General features: G+C 33.0%; 3 protein-coding genes across 3 annotated transcripts in view; 1 reads left to right on the top strand and 2 right to left on the bottom strand.

The window, feature by feature from the left end:
• Positions 1–2,718: 2,718 nt before the first annotated feature.
• Positions 2,719–26,809, top strand: part of LOC130672477 (alpha-2B adrenergic receptor) — a 59,623-nt gene continuing 35,532 nt past the window's right edge. Inside the window, exons 1-2 of the mRNA XM_057477087.1 lie at positions 2,719–2,841; positions 8,697–9,337. Of these exons, the coding sequence (XP_057333070.1) occupies positions 8,758–9,337 (580 nt within the window). The 5' untranslated portion in view covers positions 2,719–2,841; positions 8,697–8,757. The remainder of the gene's footprint in view (positions 2,842–8,696; positions 9,338–26,809) is intronic.
• Positions 16,530–25,798, bottom strand: LOC130672480 (uncharacterized). Its single transcript, XM_057477090.1, has 2 exons — positions 25,555–25,798; positions 16,530–17,261 (listed from the first exon to the last, which is right to left on the bottom strand). The coding sequence occupies exons 1-2, from the start codon at positions 25,585–25,587 to the stop codon at positions 16,530–16,532; spliced, it is 765 nt and encodes a 254-aa protein (XP_057333073.1). The 5' UTR covers positions 25,588–25,798.
• LOC130672478 (uncharacterized) lies at positions 22,069–25,860 on the bottom strand. The gene is made up of 2 exons (XM_057477088.1): positions 25,798–25,860; positions 22,069–25,652 (listed from the first exon to the last, which is right to left on the bottom strand). Exon 2 carries the CDS (start codon positions 23,952–23,954, stop codon positions 22,086–22,088), a length of 1,869 nt encoding a protein of 622 aa, XP_057333071.1. The 5' UTR covers positions 23,955–25,652; positions 25,798–25,860; the 3' UTR covers positions 22,069–22,085.

Here is a 26,809-nt window from a genome sequence, read left to right as displayed (position 1 = left end):
GAAAAAATTCCTCAGCGAATAATAAATCATTTTTATTTAGTAACTTAATTACGCATCTGATTATGAGATTAAAATTATTTAAATTCTTCAGAGATATTTTTTACTAACGCCATTGCTTTTAATGAACTAAATTGCAAGATTTACTTTTGCGGACATATTTAAAATAAAATCCGTATCTTACATTTTATTTATTAATTCTGCATTAAATTATTGCGATTAATTATAAAATTTTTTGGGTGAAAATTAAAAAAATTCTGAGCTCGCGTGATTTTAAAAAAATTTTTTAAGCTCTCGCTTTGATAATTTTCCCACTTGAGCCGCGATTATTTTCCAATAAACTATTTTTGCCATTCACTATCTATATATATTATATCACTATTATTATTAGAGTAATTAATAATTATTCGCGCGACTTTTGTGGCTTAAATTGGTATTGGCAGGTAAAATTTCACTTTCGAGAGTTTAATCGATTATTGAAATAATTAACGATAATGACAGTTCTAAAACTCACTGAATCCTCCAATAATAAACTCAATTAATATGACAATTTTTTTATCCAATAATACAAAAGCTCATTTTTTAAAATTAAAATTCAATTGGCCATCTTACAATTACGGTTTCCAGACTTCTATTCTTTTTAAAATTAAAACCAGCATTTTTTTATTTTATATTTCAGCAGATGTGCAGATGAGATTTTAAAAATAAAATTATAAAATAATTTTTGCCGAGTGCAGGTGACGGCACAATTATTGAAATCCGTGACAAACTTAGGGGAAGGAGGGGCAAAAGGGGGTAGGCACTCCCAAAATTTGATAATAAAAAATTTTATATTTTAAATGGTTTTTAAACATTCCAAAATCACTTCTGTAAATATAATTAAGCGTTACTTTGAATTTTTTTTGGTAAACTTTTCCAAAAATCGATTGTCAATTGAAAAATATTAATGACGTTTGTTTTATGATAAAAATTATTAAAAATTTTTTTCTTCTTTTGTATCCAATAAACATGTAAAACATAATTTTTTTTCATGTAAATTACTTACAAAAAAATTAAACTTAATTAAATTCATTCAAAATCCAGAAATTTTTTTTTTTTACTTTTTTTAGGGGGTGCCCTAAAATTTTTTTTTCAACGGTAACTGAAAATTTCTTCTATTTACTTTGAATATCATTAAAAAAAAAAAGATTTAGCGTATTTGAGTCCTCGAAAACTTGGTATTTCCTTAAGTACCCTCTTTTGCCCCTCCCTCCCCTAAATAAAAAATTTAGTAATTGGTTTAAAAAATCTTTTAAACAGGAAACATTATTGTCATAAAATAATTAATAACAGAGTTGGCGGTTTGTGAATAATCGTCGAACAAACGAGACCGCAGGGTTCATAACTCTATATCTGGCTCTCTCTTCATTATATACGAACGTACCTATTTCGAGTCCCTATATTCAAAGTATGGACCTGTTTATATATGTATATATATGTAGTATATATAGGTACGGATGCTCGTATAGTATTTGTCCCGAAGTTTCTCTTTACTTGGAAGGATCGTCGGCAGAGTTCCAATTAATTATGGTTCCTCGACTACCGCCCCCTTGTTTTCAACCCCCACACTTGGAAAGTCATCTCACCAACAATTCCTTTAGTGAACTTGCAATTTTGCTCATATTACCAGGAATCCAAGCAAAGGCTACTTTTTATTAAAAATATCTACAAAGAAGAGATTCAAATCTCTGTAGTCTGTTACTTTTTTTAATTTTTTATCAGCTAAAAATTTATTATTATTTTTCAAAAAAATTTAATTTTACTCAGTAATTAATAAATAAAAAAATAATTATTATTTGAGCATAAAACGATAATGATCACGAGTAATTGAGTAAGTCGCGCAAATGAGAAAAATTGCAATAAAAAAAAAAAGTTAGTATGTACAACGATGGTATGTTGGGTAAGGTAATGGCGTGTAGTTTACACGAGAATTTCCTCCATATCCAAGCTTCCATTCCATTTGAACCCAGGCTCGTTTTACGAGGGAGCAACGTCCTGATTTCGAGGCCCGTATTTTTTTTTTTTTTTTTTTTTTATTTATTTTTGTCGTTAAATTCCTTTCCCACGAACCTCTTCCTTGTCACCGCACCAGACAATCGATTTTCCATGAAATAAAAAATTATCTCTAATTTTCTACGTATTGACGGAGATAAAATACAAGAAAGAAATAATAAATTGCACTTTTTTTTCCCATAAATTATTCCATAAAAAATAAATTAGTATTTAAGTATTGTGGATGACGTGGGGATAAAACCATGGGGCGGCAGTCGGTCGGGTTGATGTCCAGAGGGTGGGTAGATAGGGCCGAGTAGACTGGAGCGAGCTGTAAAAAATACTGAAAAAAGATAGTGGAAATGTGTAAGATGATGAAGAAACCTAAGCCGGGTTGTTTGACAGGTGTTTGCGGATTTACGTGGGCGGGTTGTTGTGGCGCACGCGCATTCTCTCTCTCTCTTTCTCTTTTGAATTCTTTTGAGTCCTGTCCGTGAGGTATCTGTGTAGGTGAGGGTGCACCGTACGCAGAGCTACTCGCGAGGAGAGTTAGGGTACATAAAGAGGGTGCGTCGATTATATATACATATATATATATATATATATTTATCTGGCGTGGAGGGGGTGAGTCAGTTGGCAATGAGGGCCAGTGGGCTAGTAGTTTCAAGACTGGATTCAGTCTATCGTTATCCGCCGCTCGTATTCGTTTAGAAAGATCTCTAACTGATAACTCGGCGACACGCGGCGTGGACACGTGAGCCCGCTTTTTTTTTCTCCGTATATTTTTTTATAAATTGTCATATTTTTTTAAATGTAAGTTGAGTATTTATTAAAAATATATTTAGAAACTTTTTTTTTTAATTTTTTTTTGGCTGTAAAATAATTGTAATTAATAAAAAAAAAATAATAGGGTAGAAAAAATAAAAAAAGTGAATAATGTGAAAGTTTAAATGAAAGCTTTGTCACGTTCAGTTGTTTTAAAGTAAGAAAATAAAGTACAACTGAATGATATATTATTCAAACGTGACTTGATACTTGCCAAATTTATTTGATTTTTTTTTTTATATATAAATAAATAAATATATAAATTTGAGACTAAAAAGAATAGTTCATGTAGTTCCGGTAAGTGTTACATTTATCAGTGCTCTAGTTTCGGGGATTTATTTACCGATTTGTATTGCAAGTAAAGTAGGAAAAAGAAAAAAAAAAAGTAGTTACTTGAAAATCCAGCGATTTGGTTCTTTGCATTAACGGCTGACTCTTGAGTACATTTACTACTTAATGCTGCTCACTCTTCCGTGGAATAGCTTTTCAATTTTAATGCATTATTATTTTCTACTCCCGACTGTCGTTATTATTATTATTATTATTTTTGCAGTATAAATAATAGTTATAATAATAATGATAATGATACAAGATAATATTAAAATAGAAAATTAATCTCAAAGGAAAGTCGGGGCTTTATTTGTTTTCCTCAAGTCAAGACTTTTGAGTGCATAAGTAGAGCATGCAGACTATCAGTCAGACCCAGTTTTCTTATGGCACAATAACAAAATACTGAGTTTTTTTTTATCTAATTAGACTACTGAGTTTACCTACAAGTTTATTTTTGCTGATAAAAAATTTCTTATATTTTTTATTTAACAATTAAAATTTCAATAAATTTTTTAAAAATATTCCTAATTATTATTTAAAAAAAAAACTCTTAAAAATTTTCTTTTCCTTAAAGAAGTAAAAAAAATTGTTTATATTTTTAATTTTATTACCTCAGGAAATTATTCGGGTTGACTGTGAGTACAACGGATAAAAAATGCGACAATTAATTGGAGCGTAAAATGAAAGTGACGAAAAACTGTTGAAATAAATAATTTTAATTTTTTTTTTTTTTTTTTTTAATAATAATTCCTGGCTGATTGGTCCCTTCAATTAATCCCATGTTGTTAAATCTTGCGTACGATTTATTGTTCTCTGTGCAAGTGGTTATTTGAAATAACTATTAAAACAACCGTTTAATAAATAATTCACTTGACTAATTTTTAATTGAAATTACAAAATAATCCTGGTGTTTTAATTTTTAAAAATTACTTTTGATTAAATTTTTTTTTTACACTGAAATAGTTTGCTTGAAAAAATATTATTAATTTTCTTATTTATTTAAATAATAATAAAAAATATAAGTAAAAAATAAAAGATGGAGGTGTAGGATCAAATGGCAGCTGGTAAAATAGATGGTGGTTTCACTTGAGTTGATTTGAATAATGAGCGGGTGGGAGGATTTTATTAGCGAGGAAAATGAGGGCATAAAAGAAGAGTAAATAGAGAGAGGGAGAGTGAAATGGTTAAAAAAACTAAAGCAAGTAAAAAAATTGAGCCTTTGAAAAAAGATAAAAAATTAAAGAAACCGCGAGTGGGAAATGAGAAGTAAAAAGTAAGAGAGGGGACTAAAAAAATTTAACTTGCCAATTGGTGGTTAAAGAAATGTATGTATCTGGTTCAAGTTGTTTGAGTACTTTTAACATTCTTCAGTTCATAAATTTATTTCTCATGTATTTTTGTTACCGAAAATTCAAAGAAAAATAGTTCTGCTTTTTTTCCAAAAAAAAAGTTCGTATTTTATTTTTAAAAAAATATTTGCTCTGTTTTTAAATTTTTTATGGGCGCCCGTTCTTTTTTCACGCACGAGAAATTCGAAAAAAATTTACGCGGGACTTGACTTGAACATGTGCAGATCCCAGAGGAAGAGGAAGAGAGAGAGGGAAATCATCCGGGCAAATGCAAAATCTCTACAGCTCGAGTGACATTTCAAAATCAAACTGGGTTTGGTGAATGTGCGGTACACATATCCGGACTATTTCTACATATGTGTGATATATAATCCACTTTCACGTGAATAAAAGCCTTGATGAGGGTTTTAAATTTATATAATAATATATATTTTATTATCAAGTGACATTAATTTAAAATTTCATTGTACATTTTAACTCGAATTATTCGAATATAGGGGAGAGTTTGATACTTTAAAACTCGATACAACATACATATTATTTATGTACTTTCAGAAAACGTTTTGTTCATATTTAATGAATCAATTTCATGGAGTTCATATTTTTGAAATTAATTACTGGTATAAATGCACAATAGTAGAACTTTGTTTTATTGCTAATTAAATTTTTTTTTCTCTGTAAAAAAAATTTTTTTAATTTTCAAAATTGTTGCAGATACATGTGGACGATATTAAATTAACTCGAGTCATATAAATTTGATGGAACATACAATAAGTTAATTTAATTTTCCATTTTATTGCTGACGTATCTGCGATAATTTTTTTATTGCAATTTATGGAGGGAAATATTTTTTTACGGAAATTGAAAATTTGTCAGAAATTTGTTGTCGAACCCAAAACATATATTTCATATATTTATTAGTAAAATCACAAAATATTTGAAAAATTTCAAAAATCTCCTATTTTATTTAATTAAAAAATATTTACCGGAAAAATGGAAAATTAAATTTCACATGGAATTCAAAAATTGTCTTCGCTCGAACCCCTGGCATGTTAAATACTTAATTAACTCACATAATTTTATAAAAATCCATAATCCAGAATACTGATAATTAAAAAAAATTAATTAAAATCTCAGCGATTCGGCGAAAGTTAATTTTAAATAAAAACTGAAGTAAATCTCCATTATTATAAAAATATAACAATGAATTTTATAAAATTAATATTAGAATTGAATAACGTGTGAGCTAATAAACCCAATTCGCTAATTTAGTTAATTTATTATCCAATTTAAATAACGCCAATGAAATTAATTATTAATATTTATTTACTAATAAAAAATAATTCGTTAATTAAATTCGGTAATTAAATTTATATCGAATTGAATTTACTCAGTTCGTATAAACAATTACTTTTTATATTTACCTTTGGCAATAAATATTTATCAAAAGTTGTATATATATTTTTTTTCAATTATATTACAGCCAAAACTTTTGTTTACAAATAACTAATTTTAATTAAAAAAATTTTACGCAAAACTTTTTTTACGAGTTATTATTTTTTAGTTTTTTTCGGTGAACTAGTTTCGCTTTTTTTTGTTTTTGTTTTTATAAATAAATTTAAATATCACGGAGAAAAATACAAAAGTATTATTCGGATTTTTGAACAACTCAAAGCATGCATCGATACATCCCCAGCTCACTTTACTACCCATTCTATTCACGTACATGCTTATTACAAAAAAAAAAAGTTTTTCCCAGAGAATTTTCTGTACTCAGAACCCGATCGTTTCTAAAGTACTCGAGGGCCGATCAAATTAAATCCGTAGAATTGAATCCTCTGGACTGAATGCGCATGATGAAGGAAAAAATAGACCAAAAAAGTCTAGTTCTCCGTTTTCTTTTTTATTTTTTAACTCAATTGACATTCTTTCATTTTAATTTCATGATTTGAATTTTAAATAAACTATCGCTACCTCTGCTACGAATATTATACAGGATTATAATAAAAATAATATTTAATCAAGCATGAATTCTCATTCGTCATTTATATTCTATTAGGAATAATAAATTTTGTATTTATATGCATTGAATTAATTCAATTATTGCGTACATTTATTTTCATTTTAAATTATTTTAAAAATGACAAATTTCATTTCTTGCAATTATTCCTATTCCATTATTTAGCTCTTTGTTTTCTCTGAAATAAAATCGATTTTTTGGAAAAACAAAATTTTTTTTTGGAGTCTCAAATACGAGACCAATGAATAGTTGGCAGTGGTGCCAAAAATTTTTTCTACTAGGACAGTATTTGAAATTCTGCAGAAAGAATTTTTAAATTTTATTGATCGTCAGCCCAAGTTTTTCAGTTTGAAAAAAAAATTTATTAGTCTTTATAAATATTAATTTTTTAAAATCTTGTCTAAAATTTTTTGAATTTTTCCATGATTCCATAAAGCTCAAGTAAACGTCTATGTTCACTGCTAGCATAATTTAATCAATAGAACTTTTTTTTTGCCAAATTCCAAATTTATCAACCGAATTCTTGCTTTGGTATAAATTTTCTTTGAAAAAAAAAAAATAATATGAATATACTAGGGCAAAAAGGATGCATACTTTCATTGAAAAGCATGCTACAGAAAATTTTCCAACAACAAGAGAACGGGGTGATATGCAAAATATATTATAGAGGGCGAAAATACCAAAGAAGTCAGTTTCCAAAAATGTAACTCTTTCTACGTATCGAAATTAGGAGGCCAGATTCATTAGTCGACAAAAAAATCACTTCCCGAGTCGAAATATTAGACGTAAAATGAACGTTCTTAACGTTTTGAACGTAAATTGAACGTTTTGAACATTAAAAACTTAATTTGACAGCTTTTAACTTATTCAAAACGTAGATTGGAGTATCATAAATCGAAAACGTAACTAAAACCTATTTAGACTTACAATAAGAAAACATAAGCATTCCAAAAAATTTTTTTCATCGATTTTGTACTCCTGGATTATAATCACGTCAATTCCCTAAAATTTTGTCGTCCGCCTTTCTGGCTCTTAAATAAAAAATTCGTATTTTGAAAAAAAAAAATTTTTCAGTTCATACTTCTATCTAACACTATTATATCTTTTCATATATTATGATATCAAGGTTATGAAAATTGTGATTACAAATATTGAAATAAATTAATTAATGTTATCATTAAACTAAAATTATAACTCATGAAATTACCAATTTTTTATGAACCAAATTACAAAAAAATCGTTCAATTTACTTTCAAAATGTTCAATTAACGTTTAAAACGTTCAACTTACGTCTAATATTTCGACTCGGGTTCGGAACAAGGAAATCAACTAATTTTACTTCAAACATATCAAACCGCCCATTAAAAATATGAATGCGGTACAAAAAAATTTCCGTACTTAAAAAAATAAATTTTATTCCATTGTCTTCAAATTTGGGTTTTACCTGTCGCTACTTATCTTTCTCATATATTTCAATACAAATATAAGAGCATGCATTTTTTCCTCTAGTAATTCGGATCATAATCGTCAAAGTTTAAAACGCGAAAGCTTTTGATGTTCCTCCAAAGGCAGAATGCATCTCATGCATACACATGTATTATATAAATCCTGAAATTGCTGGTATAAAAATTGTAGAACCCTCGAGCTGTTTCCATTCTTCCTTCCAATTCCCAACCCCTAGCTAACATGTATATAAATTTATACTAACTGACCATTTTGTGAATGTTGTATAAAAAAAAGTAAATAAAACCGAGGAATTTTTCAATCTCCAAAAATCGTTTTTCATTTTTATTTTATTTCATTTCATTTTACTTTTTTTACACAGACACGATAGAGTTTTCATTTAATAGCCGCCTTTAAAAAACACCCAAAGCTGATTGACTGCCCTTTCGTGTAGGGAATACGCCAGCAAAAAGATTGACATGTAGATGCTGTGGAATCAAAAGTTACTACTGACAGATTTATACATTTATATTTATATATATATATATTTTATATTTATTTATGGATTTAAAATATACCGAATATCGTAATTTTTCACAGCGAAAAAAAATTCACTGACCTAAAAATTAAAATTTGATGGATCCTTTGATCATAAATTAAATTTTAAAAATTAAAATAATAATAATTTATTTATTTTACAGATGGAAATAAATCTGAAAGGTGTCTGAGGTCAAGCTCGAGGGTCTCGAATCCTCTGGAAGGATGAGTCGACAATCTGGGCCGATCCACTTCCGGCCAATTACGGATTCGACGAGCGAACTTACAGCCCTGGTGACTTCTTTCCCTTCATTTGGCTCAGCCGGGGCGAGCTCGAGTCTGACATCATTTTCGACTTCAACTTCTGGTCCATCTTTTTCGTCAGCCTCAATTCCGTCTCTGTCATCGGCCTCCGGGTCTGGCTCTGGCTTGGGCATCACAGCCCGCGGGGGTATCGATCCGCTGGACGTCGTGCTATTGTTTGACGATAAGGTCAGTGTCAACGCGACTAGTGATAAAGTGCGTGAGACCGTGACTAGAATAATATTAAACGACAGTGATTACAACGCGAGTGTACACGATCCGACGATAAACTTTCAAGACAATGGACTCAACAATTGGTGGGCGATGCTGGCCGTTGTTTTGGTTGTCGGTACAGCCGCTGGTAATATTCTCGTATGTTTGGCCATCACCTGGGAAAAACGCCTCCAGAATGTCACTAATTATTTTCTCATGAGTCTCGCAATCACGGATCTTATGGTCGCTATTCTTGTTATGCCGCTTGGAATTCTTACACTTGTTAGAGGTAAGAATTATACTACTAATTATTATTATTATTATTTTTAGTTGACAATAAATCCAATAAATTTATACTTAAGACTTACAGTAAAAACTATCTTTAGTTTCAACTCACGGTATCTTGGTAATTATTTAAACTAAGTAGACATTTAAGATGGCTATTGGAAAGGAAATTTAGTTGTCTTGAACTTTGGCTTCTATAAAATATATTCTAGGATCAATAGTTTAAAAGATGTGGCCATTTTAAGTCAGACAAAAATAACGTTTTTTGGAAAAAAAAATTTGTTGAGTAAATAAAATGCTGTAATGTGGAAAGGAATTATTTTATGCACTTTTTGATGAGGACCAAAGTTGGGGGAAATTCAATTCTCTGTGATTTTGATTCAGTAAAAAATATTCTAGGATCAATAGTTTAAAAGATGTGGCCATTTTAAGTCAGACAAAAATAACGTTTTTTGGAAAAAAAAATTTGTTGAGTAAATAAAATGCTGTAACTTGTAAAGGAATTATTTTATGCACTTTTTGATAAGGACCAAAGTTGGAGGAAATTTAATTCTCTATAATTTTGATCTCAGTAAAAAATATCGTAGGATCAATAGTTTAGAAGATGGAGCCATTTACAGTCGGAAGAAAATTACAGAATTAAATAAAAATATTTAATTACTTAAGATGCTCTCTGTACTATCGATCTTATAGACTTTTTTTATAGAAACTAAAGTAGTGGAAAACTTAATTTGCTAAATTAACGTTTCAATAAAAAATACTGAAAAAAAAAATGAGACTAAGATGGGCATTGGGAGTTTTGTAAAAAAAAAAAATCTGTTTTTATTTAATCAGCAATAATTTATAAGCAATCCATCTTACACACTTTTCATCGAGAGCAATTCGGTAGGAAATTTAATTCCCTACAAATTTGGTCCTTATAAAAAATCCTCTAAAGTCAAGCGTTTCAAAGATACAGCTATTTGACGTGTCTCGTGTCAACTGAAAAATAAAAACTCGCCACTTAAAAATTATTAACGATCAATGATTAATACACCCACGCCCACAACTTTACTATCAGCCTTAAAAATCCGCTAAAGTAATTAGCAAACTAAAAGTTAAACACGATAAACATAAATAAATAAAGCATAATCTCAATTAACGGCAGCCGGCGGAAGCTATTCGTTAAATAACTGTATTATGTGATACCGTTACAAGCTCGAGAAATACAGCATTTAATGTCGGTACAAATTATACGGATAACGAGGGGGTTTATTTATCGCCAAGGGTTGAACCTGTTGGCAGACTCCAGAGTCATCGAGCGGAACCAGACACCAGGAAAAGAAAAAAAAATTATAATAAATTTTTCAAATTTTTTTTCCTTAGCGTGAAATTATGCAACCAAAAAAAAATGTATGGACCTAGTCGAGGTGTTGTGTTGCAAATAGATGTGAAGTGTAGTGAAGGGTAATAGAGAAAGTTTTAAAATAGCGCGTACGATACGGACAAATAGCTGGGGTATAGCTCTAGGGAAAATACAAATTGGCCACTTTACAACTTAGCGGTAATAGCCTCTCTCGCTCTATATATATATATATATATATATATATATATAAATATACATGTATACAAGTATTAAAGTACAGGTTATCGTTGTAGTGACATAGTTGTGTCCCCTTAACTTTAACGCTCCCAAGAGCATATCACCGGCGTTTTTTTTTCGCGCTAAATCCTTTCAACTCCGCGTGATCCTTTTTTTCACTTTACACTATACTTTTCTATACATCCTTTTTTTATCTCCATACCTCGTTTTATTTATTTTATAATATAACCTAGATCTCGATCTCAGGCCTTGTGTCTCGTTTCCGACTTACGCGGAGACAATTAAAAAAAAAAGTATTCTCGTAAGCTCTAATAGGGAACGGGAGTACTAGGGGAGGGTGGGGCAGAGCGGCCCCCTGAAATTTTGATAAAAAAAAAATTTTTTTTTTTCGACTAATGAATATAAATCCGCGATGTTTGCGCATTTTTACCCCTACGCATAACATTTGGGGCAAAATGAACAAGCACAAAATATTGAAAAAGTGATTTTTTTATATTTCTATCGTCAAATTAAAAAAAAAATTGTTGTAATTCCACATTTTTAGCCCTACGCATAACACCTGGGGCAAAATGGACCAGCCGAAACTTCCGAAAAAATTATTTTTTCATATTTTTCGGACGTTTCTTTGTGTAAGAGGCAAATTTGGTCACTAAAAATTTATAAAAATAAAATTTTTTATTTTTGTTGATAAATTTTTGAAATAAAGTAAAACTATATAATTGTTTTTTTTTTTTTTATTAAATAACAATTAGTAATTAAGGTAATCGAGAGTGAACGATTTATTACACCTTAAAAAATTTTTTTCGAGTAATGTAAAACCAAAAATAGTTGTCAAGAGAAAGAAATACATTCTTAATGATGAAAACAATTTAAAAAAAAAAAATACGAAAAAAAAAAATTTTTTATAATTTTTGGAGGGGGGCCACAAAAAAAAATTATTTTTTTCAGAATTTTGGCAAAATGTCCATAAATTTGTTCGAAGGACAAAAGTAAAGTGATCTTATGGTTGAAAGCCACAAAAAGCAATAATTGGCTTAGGGGGGCCGCTCTGCCCCCCTCCCCTATATATTGTTTCATAATCAGATAAAATTTTTTAAAGGGATTTTTTGCTCGAAAAAAATGATGGGTTATTAGATTCGCTTTGTACAATAATGATATTTAGTATAAAAATAAATATTATGGTTATTTTTATGTTTAAAATAAATATGAATAGGATGTTTGGTTAAATTTAAATGAGATTTGAATTTATAGAGGGAAAGATAATGAGAAAAATAATTATTTTTGTGAAAAACATTTCATCTGGGTACTTAAAAAATTTTTATTAAAATTATAAGTAGATATTTATATATAAAATTGGCAAGATTAATTTATGAATAAATTTTCGGAGATACTCAATAATAAGATGACGTAAAAAAAAATATAATTATTATTATTTTATTTAAATTTAAAGTGAGAGAGCTAAAATACCGTGAGAATGATGTAATTCAATTTAATGTCTACATCATAATTTTATTAAGTAGAGTGTAGATATATAGACATATATATACGGTGTACGTATTTACGTGATGAATAATCTTTTGCGAAAATAATTAAATAAACGTTGAGATGTATCCGAGGACGTGGGAAACACGTGAGTGAATTGGATTACGTTTACCCGACGTACACCGACAGCCTTAGAGTGACGGCATGTCCCGACGGATTTGTTTTCTTGGTTTTCTATGATATGACGCTCGGGTACACGCGCACATCACACTCGCGGTGCATTTCCTGTTTACACGTACGCGACTCGCGGGATTCTCACAAATGAACATTTCTGGCAACCCGGGAAATTTAAAAAAAAATTAAGTCTGGCGCATTTTCTGATATTTATGGGATTTATTTGAGTTATTTTATTTTATGAAAATATGCTAAATGATATACTTTGTCATGATATTTATCGTATGACTTTAATATCGTCGTAAATTTTTTTTTGTAATAAAAGTTGAGTCGGTATTTTAAATATGAACCCAGACAAAAATTATTCTTTTTTTTTTGCAATCAAAATATTTAAAAATATTTTTTTTTAAATAAATGAAAAAAAAATCACGAGCTGATTTTTAAAATTTGATTGGATTTTTTTTTTAATTTTTCGTCAATTATTCGGTTTAGATAGAGGTTTTATTTGTGCAGGAGTAGAAGTAAAACAAAAAATTAGTTCGTAAGGTTGAATAAAAAAAATGTGTATTCTATGTAATTGCGTGCAATAATAGACATATAGGAGATTAATTGACTCGAATGCCGCTTAACGAGAAGAGTTAACCCTCATTTAAATGCTGATTATTTAACGGCTGAATGTATTTGGATTATTATCCTCTTGTTTTACGCTCACCAATATTTCAATAGACAAATAGAGGAATTGAGATAAATGGCAAGTTGATGATACGCTGAAATGAATATTACTCAACTGGTCATATTCGCTTCGTTAGCTCGAAATAATTGCTATTATTCGACTATTTGTTGTTGTTTTATATTTATACAAAGACAAATATTTTTAAAACAAAAATAAACTGAACCAATGACTGCGTTAATAAATAATATATTTTATTCCCGATATTTCAGTAACTACTGAAAATAAATAGACGTCATACCAGTGTTTGGAAACGGAAATTTAATTTCCTACAACTTTAGTCCTCATAAAAAAGTACCTAGAGTCATTACTTTCGAAATTATCACTAATTAAGTGATTAGATTTTTTTTTTATCATTAAATTCTGTTCCAAAACTTCAAATATCGCTCTATCTTCAAAACTACCGATCCCACCGTATTTTTTACTGATACCAAAGTTGTAGAGAATTAAATTTCCTTTCCAATGACCTCCTTAAATACTCATTTATCTCAAATAGTCATCAAAATATCACCGATCAAACTTAAAAATATTTTTATAAAAAAAATTTCGCGTTTCCCTTAGAAATAAAATATTTAAAAATAGATAAATATTGAAGTATAAATCGATAGTGTCTTAGTAAATTAACGTCTAAGTACTCTTAAGTAATACCCTTATCAATAAAATGCACTCTTGCACAAACAGGTAATCTAATAAAATATATATATTACAGGATAATTTTATTATTAAATTTTTTTATGAGCAAGAATTAATAAAATTAAAAATTAAAATTTAACATATGAATAAAAACCCTACTACCATTTTACAATGTAATAAAAAAAATAAAAAATAACGTGTGAAAGGCATCAAAAATCTATATAAATGTATGTATGAATGGTAGTAGGATTTTTATTATATTATTATTATTATTATTATTATTTTTATTATTTTTATCTAGTCGTTGTGCTTTTATGCTCGAATAAAATCTTCTTTAGCTTTATGATCAATTCACGCTGTTGGCCTTGTTATAACCGGGTACCCCTCGACTTCCGTGGTCTTGACGACGAGGCTTACGAGGTCACAATTTGGACACCTTTTGAACTCAAAAAGTTCTAAGGGCGCCACTGAGAGTAAAATTGCACGATCTCTCAGTATCGTGTGCAAGGCAAAACAAAGCAGAGAGCAAAAGAAATCTCGAGGGTGAGTCCGGAAATCTCCTTATCCAGGCTGGACCACACAGCTGCAGAGTTAGGTTCTAATTTTGAATTTTATCAATCACTTAATGAGTGGTCGTCAGACTCAACATCATTAGTCGATCGAGAATAATTATTTCAATAAATTATATAAAATATATCCAAATTTATTTATAACAAATATGGTGGCAAACAGATATGCTTTTTACTTAATATTAATTCTCTTTAACAACAGTAAAACTTTAAGTTTTCCCGACAATTTTAACGTGTTTATAATTTTAATAATTTTCATATAAATTTTTCAAATCTCTATAATTATTATCACTTCCTTTATTTTTAACAATTTGCTGGCGAGGAAAATTTTAATATCAGATCACACACACACACATACAATATATTCGCAATTATAAAATTTATTACCGCCTAAGTTCTGGGTTTTTGTTGTCTTGAATTTTTCCAGTGATGCGGTCGGTGAGACTCGGCACCAAGGTCACAATGTCCAATAATTTCTACCAAACTAAATTTCAGCACCTCCTAGAGAACGGTCGGTGAGACTCAGTATCTCTAAGAAAATACCTGCTAAATTAAATGTAATTTAAATTTTAAGAATTTTAATTATTAATTAATTAATCAGTGGTCGCTAGACTCGACTGAATTAATTAATTAATCTGACTCTACCTAACAAAGACAACCCAGACACTTAAACAAAATGGCGACCGAATACTCTCGAACCCACGCCGCGAAAACGATAAATTTTATCCCTAACTTATACGTATAATATACGATTTTTTCAATTAATATTTTATAATAAAATTAGTAAGTAATAATTAATTAATTAACCAGGATGTTTTCCACAATTACCGAAGAAGTTCCAGGAGTCGATGATGACGCCATGAGATGAAAGGACGCCGCTCGTACTTCCTGATGCCAGTCGCTGATGTTTGTCGGATCTTTTCCAGCTGCAGTTTTAAATAATTGTCCTTAATTAATTACGCGGTTGCTAAACTCAGCGTAATTTTAGTTGTTATAAAAAAAATCTCGACAAAAGATCACGACAATCGTGGACCTTGAGACAGATGTACCCGGGGTCTAGTATAGACTCACCGTTTTCTTTAAACACGGGGTCTTTTCGACTCGCCGTTTTCCGTTGTTTAAATTTGATGTTTTCTTTGATTTATATAAAACTCACTTTTTATTTATTTTGTTAATTGTACGGGGTCTCGCGACTCGCCGTAAATTGTAATTTACTTTGTGGTATTGTGCTGTTGATAGCAAGTTTATAATATTGTAATAATTTTTTGATGCGTCCTATCTATAGTAGCACCAGGCAGTGAGTGAGTCTCGAGTGCGTCTCGGTGTGCTGCGAAGCCGGCATCCCCACTCTTGATTCCATCTCAGGCTCGTATCATCCAAATTTCAAATAAATTTTTATCTCTAGAAATGGCGGGACTCGGGGCCCCATAGAGTACCCATTCGTCACACGGCCAAACGTGTCAACCAATCAGTTAGAGTTTTATATTATCGATCTCTAACGGCGTGGGGGCAACGGTGATGCGTGGGCCGAGAGCGCAGTCGAATAAAATTCAAATTCAAATATTTTAAAATAAAATTAATTAAATAAAATCCCTGTTATACTCCCCCCCGCCAGACTCGCGCTCGTACCACAAACATATCCGTTGTCCACACCTCGTTCTAAAATAAAATTTTTCAAATTAAAATTAATTATCACTAATAAAAAAAATCTGCAACTGTGATCAGCAACTCAAACTGCTCCAATATCTATGGCTGAAAGAATGAGTGAGTGAGGTAACGATTAAATTTATCCGAAAACAGATTTAATGAGATGGTTAAATTTTAATGAACGTTATGTTTACAAAAGTTATCAAATTATATTGTTAGAACTTAGTTCTGACAGTCTACAAAATTCGAACACTAGAATTTATGTTCCCTGACTAGGCGCATCTAAGCCGACGACCAGCATCGCGACGCATTTTAAATTATTAGGGGATTATTGAGCCAAACTGCAGGCGGTTGTTAAACTCAGCTCAACAGCTTGAGCTCAATGAATCTTAGTGTCTCCATCACAACATTTTTCATCTTTTAACTCAGTATGAGATATTACTGAAGATGGTAACCGGAAACGGTTGATCTTGGGGATCTTATAGTCGGATAACAAGTTAGAAGGTGGTTTGGCACGAAGGAGATCAGGTTGTTCTGGTGGAATTAGGTCATGTGACAAACCAGGTGAACGAGCCACGTATGAAAGAAAAAAAGGCTCCGGTTCTTCCGGACGAAACTCCTCCATCAACTCCCAGACAGGTTCCATCCTCTTACGATCTTTACGACGTTTTTTCTTACTAACGCGATCCTTAGCTGGATCATAAAACTCGTAAGGATCGTCAGAAATATAGGGTTTAGCTATACCATCCCAAATACTAACGGCTGCCAAATCATTTATCAATGACCAATCGGTATCAGAGTTTGATGGTTCTAGGTTTATAGAAGCTTCTGTAGGAACATCTTGCTCCTTAGGATCAGCAGGAGGATTGGACTCAACTAGGGGACTTGGTTCAAGGACAGACACGGTTGAGGATGTCAAAGTAGAACTTGTGGGGACAACAACCGCCGAACGCAATTTTCTTCTCTTTACAGGAGGCGCTGGTCGCTCGCCAAGTTCAATCGCGGTCTCCAACAACCATCTTCTTAATTTTCTTTTGCGATTACGCGTGTGGTTTGGTCCTACCGCTCCCAACACCTTCAAATTCTCCGCTTCCTCTCGTTCCGACCTGTCCTATAATTTAAATCGCATTGATTTTATTACGTGGACTCGTACGAGTCTTTAAATCAGGCACGTAATGTTTACCAAGACTTTTACCCGACGCATCTTTCAACTCAACAATTATTGGACTAATTACTTTACTAACTATCGCTGGACCTAAATATTTATAATCTAATGTCCTACTATATTTATCTGATTTCTTGCTTAGCTTACGGTTGGGATAAAATACTTTATCTCCAACTTGAAGTTTAGGGACATCCCGAGCAGTTTTATTATAGTAACCGGCTTGTCGTTCGCTTTCCTTACGCATAATATCTTCAACTTTGTGTCTCAGCTGATCTAGTTTATCTAGACGATGTCTCCAGTTCAGACTACTCTCATCAATATCATCAAGTTCCAATTCAGAAATTTTACCAGAGAGCCGAGGCTCACGACCATATACGAGATAATAAGGTGACAATTTAAGGGATGCATGATACGCACTATTATAGGCCAATTGAAACTCGCCAAGATGTTGATCCCACTCCGATTGATCCTTTTCAATGTAGGCACGTATCATCGGTTTAAGAGTACGATTTATCCTCTCAACAGGATTTCCTTGAGGATGAGCTATCGCCAAAGTTGACATCTTTACACCCACCGAACTCAAGTAATCACGAACTTGGTGATTGATAAACTCACGACCATTATCTGTAACCATGAACAATGGATATCCCCAGTGAGCAAAAGCATCTTTGAACGACTCCAAAACACTCTTTCCACCTTGTTTACGCAGAGGAAAAATTTCAATGAACCGAGTATAGAGATCTTGGACAATCAGAACGTATTTATAACCACCCTTTGACCTAGGAAACGGTCCCGTAACGTCAGCTGCTACTACCGCCCATGGAGAGATCGGCTGACGCGTTTGCATTGGAGCATGTGACGAAGTCTGCTTATATTTTACTTTCTTACAAATGTCACATTCATTCACGTACTCAGTTACGTCTCTATACATTCCCGGCCAGTAATATTTTATTTTTAACCGTTCATACATTTTCTCCCGTCCCACATGAGCAGCATCCGGATTCTCATGATTAGTTTTAAGTAGATCAGACACCTCAGACTCCCTAACCACGACTTTCCAAGCATTTTCATCACCTACTATTTCTTTCAGAGGATCGGGTCTAAAATACTCAAGACGATCATCAAGAACACGCCACTCCGTATAATTTTCAGGATACTTCATGACATTATTTTTCTTAACATCATACCAATTCCGCACTTGAATATGTAAGCAATCATTTTCAGAACTCCCCAGATTCCGCTTGACCTCCAACCAATCCACAGGATCATGGTCTTCATACATCCTGGACAAAGCATCTGGACCCTCGTTCTCAGTACCTTTTCTATGCTCAATTTTTATCTGATGCGATAATAATTCCATCGCCCACCTTGCCAACCGACCATTTGGATCTTTCAAGGAATGTAACCAGCGAAGAGAAGAATGATCTGTAACGACAGTAAATGGAGCACCCTCCAGATAACAACGAAGTTTTCGTACTGCCCAGACCACCGCCAGACACTCCTTCTCTGTCGTGGTGTATCTGGTCTCAGCACCACGCAGAGGTCGACTGCAACAAATAATCAGATACTCGTTCCCATTCTCTGGATCTCGTTGGACAAGGAAAGCACCGAGTCCAGTATCGCAGGCATCTGTGTATAAATAATAAGGAAGACCGATTTTAGGAATCGACAAGGGTTTAGCATCAATTAACGCCTGCTTTAAGGAAACAAACGCTTCCTCTTCATTTTCACCCCATTTCCACTCAGCAGTCGCACCACACAGTTTATTAAGTGGACCTTGGACCTTTGCAACATTTTGAAGATGTCTGTGATACCAGTTCACTAAACCACAGAAACTACGAACCTGTTTGCGATTAGTTGGACGCGGATATTTAATTATTGGAGCGATTTTCTCGGGATCTGGTCTTAGACCATCTTGATCGACTATGAATCCCAGGAACTTTACTTCAGATCTCGCAAATTTACATTTGTCTGGATTAATTAACAGACCAGCTTCCCTGAAAATTTCAAAAACAAGAGACAAAATCCGTTTATGTTCTTCATAAGTCTCGCTTATGATCACCCAATCGTCAAGATATGCAAAGACCTTGTCAGCCCAATACCGAGGTAAATTTCGCAGCTCCAACAACTTGATGAACCGCTCTCGTAAAATGTCCATCGCCTTTTGGAATGTACTCGGAGCACCAGCCAACCCATATGGCATACGGACCCACTCAAACTGACCTTTCCCTTCAACGGAGAAAGCAGTATACGAAATCGAATTTTCCGCCATGAGGATTTGATGAAACGCTTCTCGAAGATCCATAGTGCTTATATATACCGCCTTGTGGAGTGCACTTAATATTCTAAGCATATTTGGAAGCGGATGCGCTGGAGGAATCGTGATTTTATTTACCGGACGATAATCAATACACAAGCGCCATTGATTATTTGGTTTAGGTACCATAATTGGAGAACACGACCAACAACTATTACTGTACCGAATGTAACCCTTTTCCAGTAACTCATCGATCTGTTTGTTAAGTTCAGCAGCTACCACCGGACTCCGCCTATACGGACGAATCCGTACAGGTTTCGCCTCAGGTTGTAGTACTATCTCATGCTTAACTAGATCAATCAGCCCATGATTAGGTAGAGATTTAAATTTCTCAAGCTCAGCTGAAATAAATGTCTTAAGGTCATCACTCTGAACAGATGTCAACCCCAAACACTGATTTTTGGACTCTCGACAAGATAAAATTTCAAAGGGATGACGTTCCATGCTTGCGTCAAATTTCCAAGTACGAGATTTACAATCGATCTGAATACCGAACTGGAGAGCAAAGTCCATACCCAGTACCACCGAATGACTGAGACTTTCTAGTATACTGAGATACTGTTCACCAGCAATATCGCCAACTTGAATAATAAATGGCGCACCACCTTCTGTCTTACACAACGTATGATTAGCCAAAAGGACACCACGACGTTTAGTGTCATCTACCTGAACTTCACCCGATTTATAATCGCTAATACGATTATATACGGACGAACTTATATAAGACCGCTCACTACCAGTATCTATAATTCCGTTAAGCTGAACACCGAATATCCACACGGATACAGGAATACGTGCAGTAATTATAGGAGGTTTAGGTCCAGTTCCGGGTATAAATGTTTTTCGTGACGCTAAACGATACGCGATACGTGAAGGCAGAGTAATATTGCGTAATATATTTGGTAAAAATGAAGAACGAGAAATAGGAGAAGCGAGTGGGGTATCTGAACTCAGCCCTGATCCGCCATTCGATGACCTGTGGTCGCTAGACTCAACAGCATCATCAGAACTAACGTCAGGATCAAGTTCTTCCTCCCACTCGTCTCCTTCGTCTTCATAATCAGTTTCCTCAGTATCTAAAGGTTGTAACCCACAGATATATGGTGTATTTTCAACATTTACTTGAGGTGGTTCCAGATCATCTTCTGGACCAATATCAGTAATCAGAAGTTGATCATTATTGCAAGAATTATTTTCTAAAATTGAAATTAAATATGTTAGTGCCTGATTTGTCTGATCATTTACAATTACCTCACCATTATTTATAATAGAATTAATTAATGAACTTAATTTATTTATATCTGTTCCATAAAAATTATTATTTATTTTACAGTCAGTAAGTTCGAATGCTTCTGACTCCACTTCGTTACTCGCGGACCCCGTTATTAAATCTACAGTTCCCAACGAGTACACTGCGTCAACTTCATTATTAAAATCAATATATTCTTTATAATCAAAATTATCATTAGTAATAAAATCTTTATTTAAATAAATATCTTTTAAATCTTTATATACGGGTCCTCTAATTAATTTAAATCCTATTTTATTTTCTAAATAATTTTCCCCATATTTGTCCCCTGGACAGTTATCCTTTCCTATTTTACAATTATCCATCCTCATAATTCCATTTTTTAATTTATTTATTTTACCCTTCGCTCTTTTAAAGAGATCTTTATTCAAATGTTTAAACTTTATATTATCACCCGCTCTATTAAAGAGATCCATACCAAAATTTTTTAATTTTATATTAACCACGACTCTTTTAAAAATATCCATACCAAAATTTTTAAATTTAAATTTCTCAACCGTTTTTTTAAAATTATCCATACCAAAATTTTTAAATTTAAATTTCTCGTGTAAGTCCCTACCGACTCTCAACACGAATCCCACAATAATCAATATTTTAATTAATAATCCCGTAATTAAATTTTTTGTTTTAGTCCCCAGGACTCTTATTCTTTGACCAATTTTAATTTTATTACCTTCCTTTAATTTATTTTCTTTATTACCATTAAAAACTATATTATTTTGTAAACCTTTTAAATTATTTACCGACTCCATTTCTGAATCCCCTGGATCCGAAATGTTTTCCCCAAAATTTCCATTTTTATATTTTATTTCAGAGATAACTTCCGAGTCATTTTTAACCAATTCCCTTAAATTTCCATTACTAATTTTATTCCAATTATTATCATTTAATTCAACCTTAGATTTATTTTTAATTTTTAAATCTTCCCTTTCTTTATTAAAATTTTCATTATTACTTAATTCGAGACCCGTATATATATTTAAATTATTTTGACTCATAAAATCCGTATTTTCTATATCCATTAAATTCTCTATTTTATTCACACTTGTATTGTCCATTAATTTATTTTCAGTAATTTTGTTTGTTTCATTCTCCAAATTCTTACGAGTTCGGCTCAGAATCACTGGAGATAGGTGATCCGGCCTTATTCGTTTTTTCTATCTACTCTGTCAGTTTTATTTTGCTCAGTATTAGGTGCTGGAAGAGCACGCTGATTTGGGGTTTGTTGTAAACGTCTACAAGTCTGTCTAGTGTGTCCCACCATGTTACAATAATTGCAGACATCACGTCTAGGATTAGTACATGTATCGAAGGTATGACCAGACTCACCGCAATTATAGCAGGGTCGGTTATTTCTAGGAGCATTAGGTAGCCAGGGTATATAATTGTTGTTAGACTGGGAAGGGTTTGTCTGGTTTCGTTGGGAGAACTGATTGGAGTTGTTATTTATAAAACCTTGTCTACCGGAATAATTTTGCGTCCGAGGAGGGTAGGATCTATGAGTTTGAGGATATTGAGGTTGTGTACTTTGTTGACCTTGAAATTGTGTGCTATAACGTGGACGATATTGATCACTTCTTTGACCGTATTGACCGGAAGGAACAGTTGAGACACCTGCTGAAGCGCAGATGATATGTTCACCGCCCTTACCCTCTTTAATTTCCTCAATAACTAATGGCTGACGACCGCGATCCGATTCAAGATAAAATTCCGTACCTCGCAGACTCTGAAGCGCGGAAAATCGCGATTTTTCTCGGTTTTTAAAAATTTTAGGCTCTTCTACTGTTTTGTCTTTCCCAAATACGCGACTCCCCTCCTCTAACGTCTGAGTAGCCTCATGTATTGCAGCCAACAGGTCTTCGTAATTGTCAACGTGTCTAGCAAACACCAGGTTCCTGACTTCAGAATTTAAATGATTCCTGATGCAAGAGACCTGTTCGTTCTCAGAAGGAGGTATGTTCATAGTTTGGTATTTTGCCTGCATTCTGAACGCGAATTCAGACATTTTCTCCCCAGTATTTGGTCTCATTTGGCCCAGCTCTACTAAGATCTGATGGTCGGTCTTAGTAGAGCCAAACGTTCTTACAAACTCAAGTTTAAATTGTCTATACGAGTTCCAGCGCGTATAATTCACGTCAAACCATTTCGCGGCTCTATCTTGTAATAAGTACCCCATAACGCGTAATAATTCATCGTCAGACCACCCTTCACGTGTAGCATGTGCCTCAGCTGTTGAGATAAACTCATTAGCTGATGAATCTTGAGAAGGAAAACGTAATGGCCACATTTTCAAGTGATCCAGAATGTCCTTCCATCTGCGTTCGTTTGTTTGCGCCAAAGAATTTGAATTTACCGGTGGATTTATACGTGCATCTACGTGATTTGTATTAGACGGTAATGTATTGTTTACTAACGCCGGAATATTATTTAGTGCAGCATGCACTGTCTCCCCCCCACCAAGACTGAGACCTGAAGGGTCGACAGTTCTGACAACTGATACCGTTTGACTTGGTTCTGGTTGTTCATTACTATTCTGAGAATGTTTGTTGCAAGTTGTTTCGCGTAAAAATAACTGGTTCACCGCGTCAGTTAACCGATTTATCGCGTCCACGTGTACGTTACTCATTTCACCCTGTGTACGTAATTGTGCTGTTAGATTGTCAATCCTAGCGTCAACACGAGCTAACACTGGAGCGAGGCCAGGAGTAGAAGCGTTGCTAGCTCCTGCATTAAACCAGGATTGAGTTTGTGCATTATTTTCGAGTGAAGGATCTTGGATATTTAGTGGAGGGACTTTAGGTAATGATACCTTTGACGAAGAGTCTATGGGTGTCTTGTAAATAGTGTCGTTTCCCGTCTGTTCTGTGGGAGTCCGGAATCCCGATGTATTTCCCGGGGGTGTATGGATTAATTTACTACCTCCCGTTGGGTCCGGTGACTCTAAATTCAACAATTCGTCCCCTGTATTTTGTGATCGCGTTAAAACTCCTTTACCCGATTTTAGCTTTGACATTTTAAGTACCAAATATTATTACCAATTGAACCGGAATAGAATTAAATTATGGACAACACAAGTGTAAAATATTTACTAAGGATTAATTTAATTTATTTTATTTGTCTTTACGTTAACTTTTAATCCCTTGTAAGATTTTCTTTAATACTTTGTTTATATTTTTGACTGGTTCTAACTATAAACTCAAGTCTTTTGTACTTTAGTGTTATTGAAATATTTTTGTCTTATTTTATTATTTTGTGTCTACTGTTGCTACGCAAACAATCAGTACCGTACCATCAAGCTAAAATTGTTGACTCGACTGCCTTCACGTATTTTATACGACTCAATTTTTTTTTTTGCGTTAAAATGTTTGTTTTATTTCTATTTATTTTTATTTTTATTTTTTTTTTTTTTTCAACTTTCCTCACTCACTCACCAGCAAATTTTTTTTTTTTGTAATAAAGGGAAAAAAAAAAAAAATTTTGATTTTAATTTTACTGAATTTAATTTTAATTAGCTAAGACTCTACTTTTGAATTTACTAAAAATTTAACTCTGCATGATAAGGAAATTATTACGTTGGGCGCCAAATATAACCGGGTACCCCTCGACTTCCGTGGTCTTGACGACGAGGCTTACGAGGTCACAATTTGGACACCTTTTGAACTCAAAAAGTTCTAAGGGCGCCACTGAGAGTAAAATTGCACGATCTCTCAGTATCGTGTGCAAGGCAAAACAAAGCAGAGAGCAAAAGAAATCTCGAGGGTGAGTCCGGAAATCTCCTTATCCAGGCTGGACCACACAGCTGCAGAGTTAGGTTCTAATTTTGAATTTTATCAATCACTTAATGAGTGGTCGTCAGACTCAACATCATTAGTCGATCGAGAATAATTATTTCAATAAATTATATAAAATATATCCAAATTTATTTATAACAAATATGGTGGCAAACAGATATGCTTTTTACTTAATATTAATTCTCTTTAACAACAGTAAAACTTTAAGTTTTCCCGACAATTTTAACGTGTTTATAATTTTAATAATTTTCATATAAATTTTTCAAATCTCTATAATTATTATCACTTCCTTTATTTTTAACAATTTGCTGGCGAGGAAAATTTTAATATCAGATCACACACACACACATACAATATATTCGCAATTATAAAATTTATTACCGCCTAAGTTCTGGGTTTTTGTTGTCTTGAATTTTTCCAGTGATGCGGTCGGTGAGACTCGGCACCAAGGTCACAATGTCCAATAATTTCTACCAAACTAAATTTCAGCACCTCCTAGAGAACGGTCGGTGAGACTCAGTATCTCTAAGAAAATACCTGCTAAATTAAATGTAATTTAAATTTTAAGAATTTTAATTATTAATTAATTAATCAGTGGTCGCTAGACTCGACTGAATTAATTAATTAATCTGACTCTACCTAACAAAGACAACCCAGACACTTAAACAAAATGGCGACCGAATACTCTCGAACCCACGCCGCGAAAACGATAAATTTTATCCCTAACTTATACGTATAATATACGATTTTTTCAATTAATATTTTATAATAAAATTAGTAAGTAATAATTAATTAATTAACCAGGATGTTTTCCACAATTACCGAAGAAGTTCCAGGAGTCGATGATGACGCCATGAGATGAAAGGACGCCGCTCGTACTTCCTGATGCCAGTCGCTGATGTTTGTCGGATCTTTTCCAGCTGCAGTTTTAAATAATTGTCCTTAATTAATTACGCGGTTGCTAAACTCAGCGTAATTTTAGTTGTTATAAAAAAAATCTCGACAAAAGATCACGACAATCGTGGACCTTGAGACAGATGTACCCGGGGTCTAGTATAGACTCACCGTTTTCTTTAAACACGGGGTCTTTTCGACTCGCCGTTTTCCGTTGTTTAAATTTGATGTTTTCTTTGATTTATATAAAACTCACTTTTTATTTATTTTGTTAATTGTACGGGGTCTCGCGACTCGCCGTAAATTGTAATTTACTTTGTGGTATTGTGCTGTTGATAGCAAGTTTATAATATTGTAATAATTTTTTGATGCGTCCTATCTATAGTAGCACCAGGCAGTGAGTGAGTCTCGAGTGCGTCTCGGTGTGCTGCGAAGCCGGCATCCCCACTCTTGATTCCATCTCAGGCTCGTATCATCCAAATTTCAAATAAATTTTTATCTCTAGAAATGGCGGGACTCGGGGCCCCATAGAGTACCCATTCGTCACACGGCCAAACGTGTCAACCAATCAGTTAGAGTTTTATATTATCGATCTCTAACGGCGTGGGGGCAACGGTGATGCGTGGGCCGAGAGCGCAGTCGAATAAAATTCAAATTCAAATATTTTAAAATAAAATTAATTAAATAAAATCCCTGTTATATTGTGAAGCTCCGCGGGGATTCGATTACTCCTACTGGCTATTGTGCACTTCCGTTTAGCACTAATGAAAAAGAACTCAAGATTGTTAAAAATAAAAAATGATAAATAAAATGAAAAAGGTGCTCTCGGGTGTTCCGGTGCAATGCCGGATTAAGAGACAACAAAAAATTTTTTACTTTCATTTTGCGGCAATTTGTCGGCAGCGAGACTTTTTTAGTCAAAAGAAATTTTTAAATTCCCGGTGTCGGTTCACGAGATGGTTAATTTTAGATTTTTTCGAACTAATTTCGAACAATGAATGTATTAGTGATCAGCGAGTAGGAATACGCAAAAGTGGTCCGCTAATTAATAATGAGAGCATTGTGCTGGGATGTATTGTAGTGTAGTATAGTATAGTATAGTATAGATTTGAGAGGGAGAGAGAGAATGGCAGTCGTTGCCACGAAATCAGATTCCTCGGATTGGTCTGGCCATTATCGACTA

This window comes from Microplitis mediator, chromosome 7, assembly GCF_029852145.1.
Source record: "Microplitis mediator isolate UGA2020A chromosome 7, iyMicMedi2.1, whole genome shotgun sequence".
Lineage (NCBI taxonomy): Eukaryota > Metazoa > Arthropoda > Insecta > Hymenoptera > Braconidae > Microplitis > Microplitis mediator.
The sequence above is the reverse complement of the archived record's forward strand: the minus strand, read 5'-3'. Positions and strand labels throughout refer to the sequence as shown.

What these genes read in the sequence shown, in the direction of transcription:
- LOC130672478 (XM_057477088.1), bottom strand. Translation starts at nt 23,954, where the DNA reads ATGTCAAAGCTAAAATCGGGTAAAGGAGTTTTAACGCGATCACAAAAT.
- LOC130672480 (XM_057477090.1), bottom strand. Translation starts at nt 25,587, where the DNA reads ATGGCGTCATCATCGACTCCTGGAACTTCTTCG. An exon ending in CGACTCCTGGAACTTCTTCG is followed by an intron (nt 17,262 to 25,554) that starts GTAATTGTGGAA and finishes TTTAAATTATAG; the next exon opens with GACAGGTCGGAACGAGAGGA.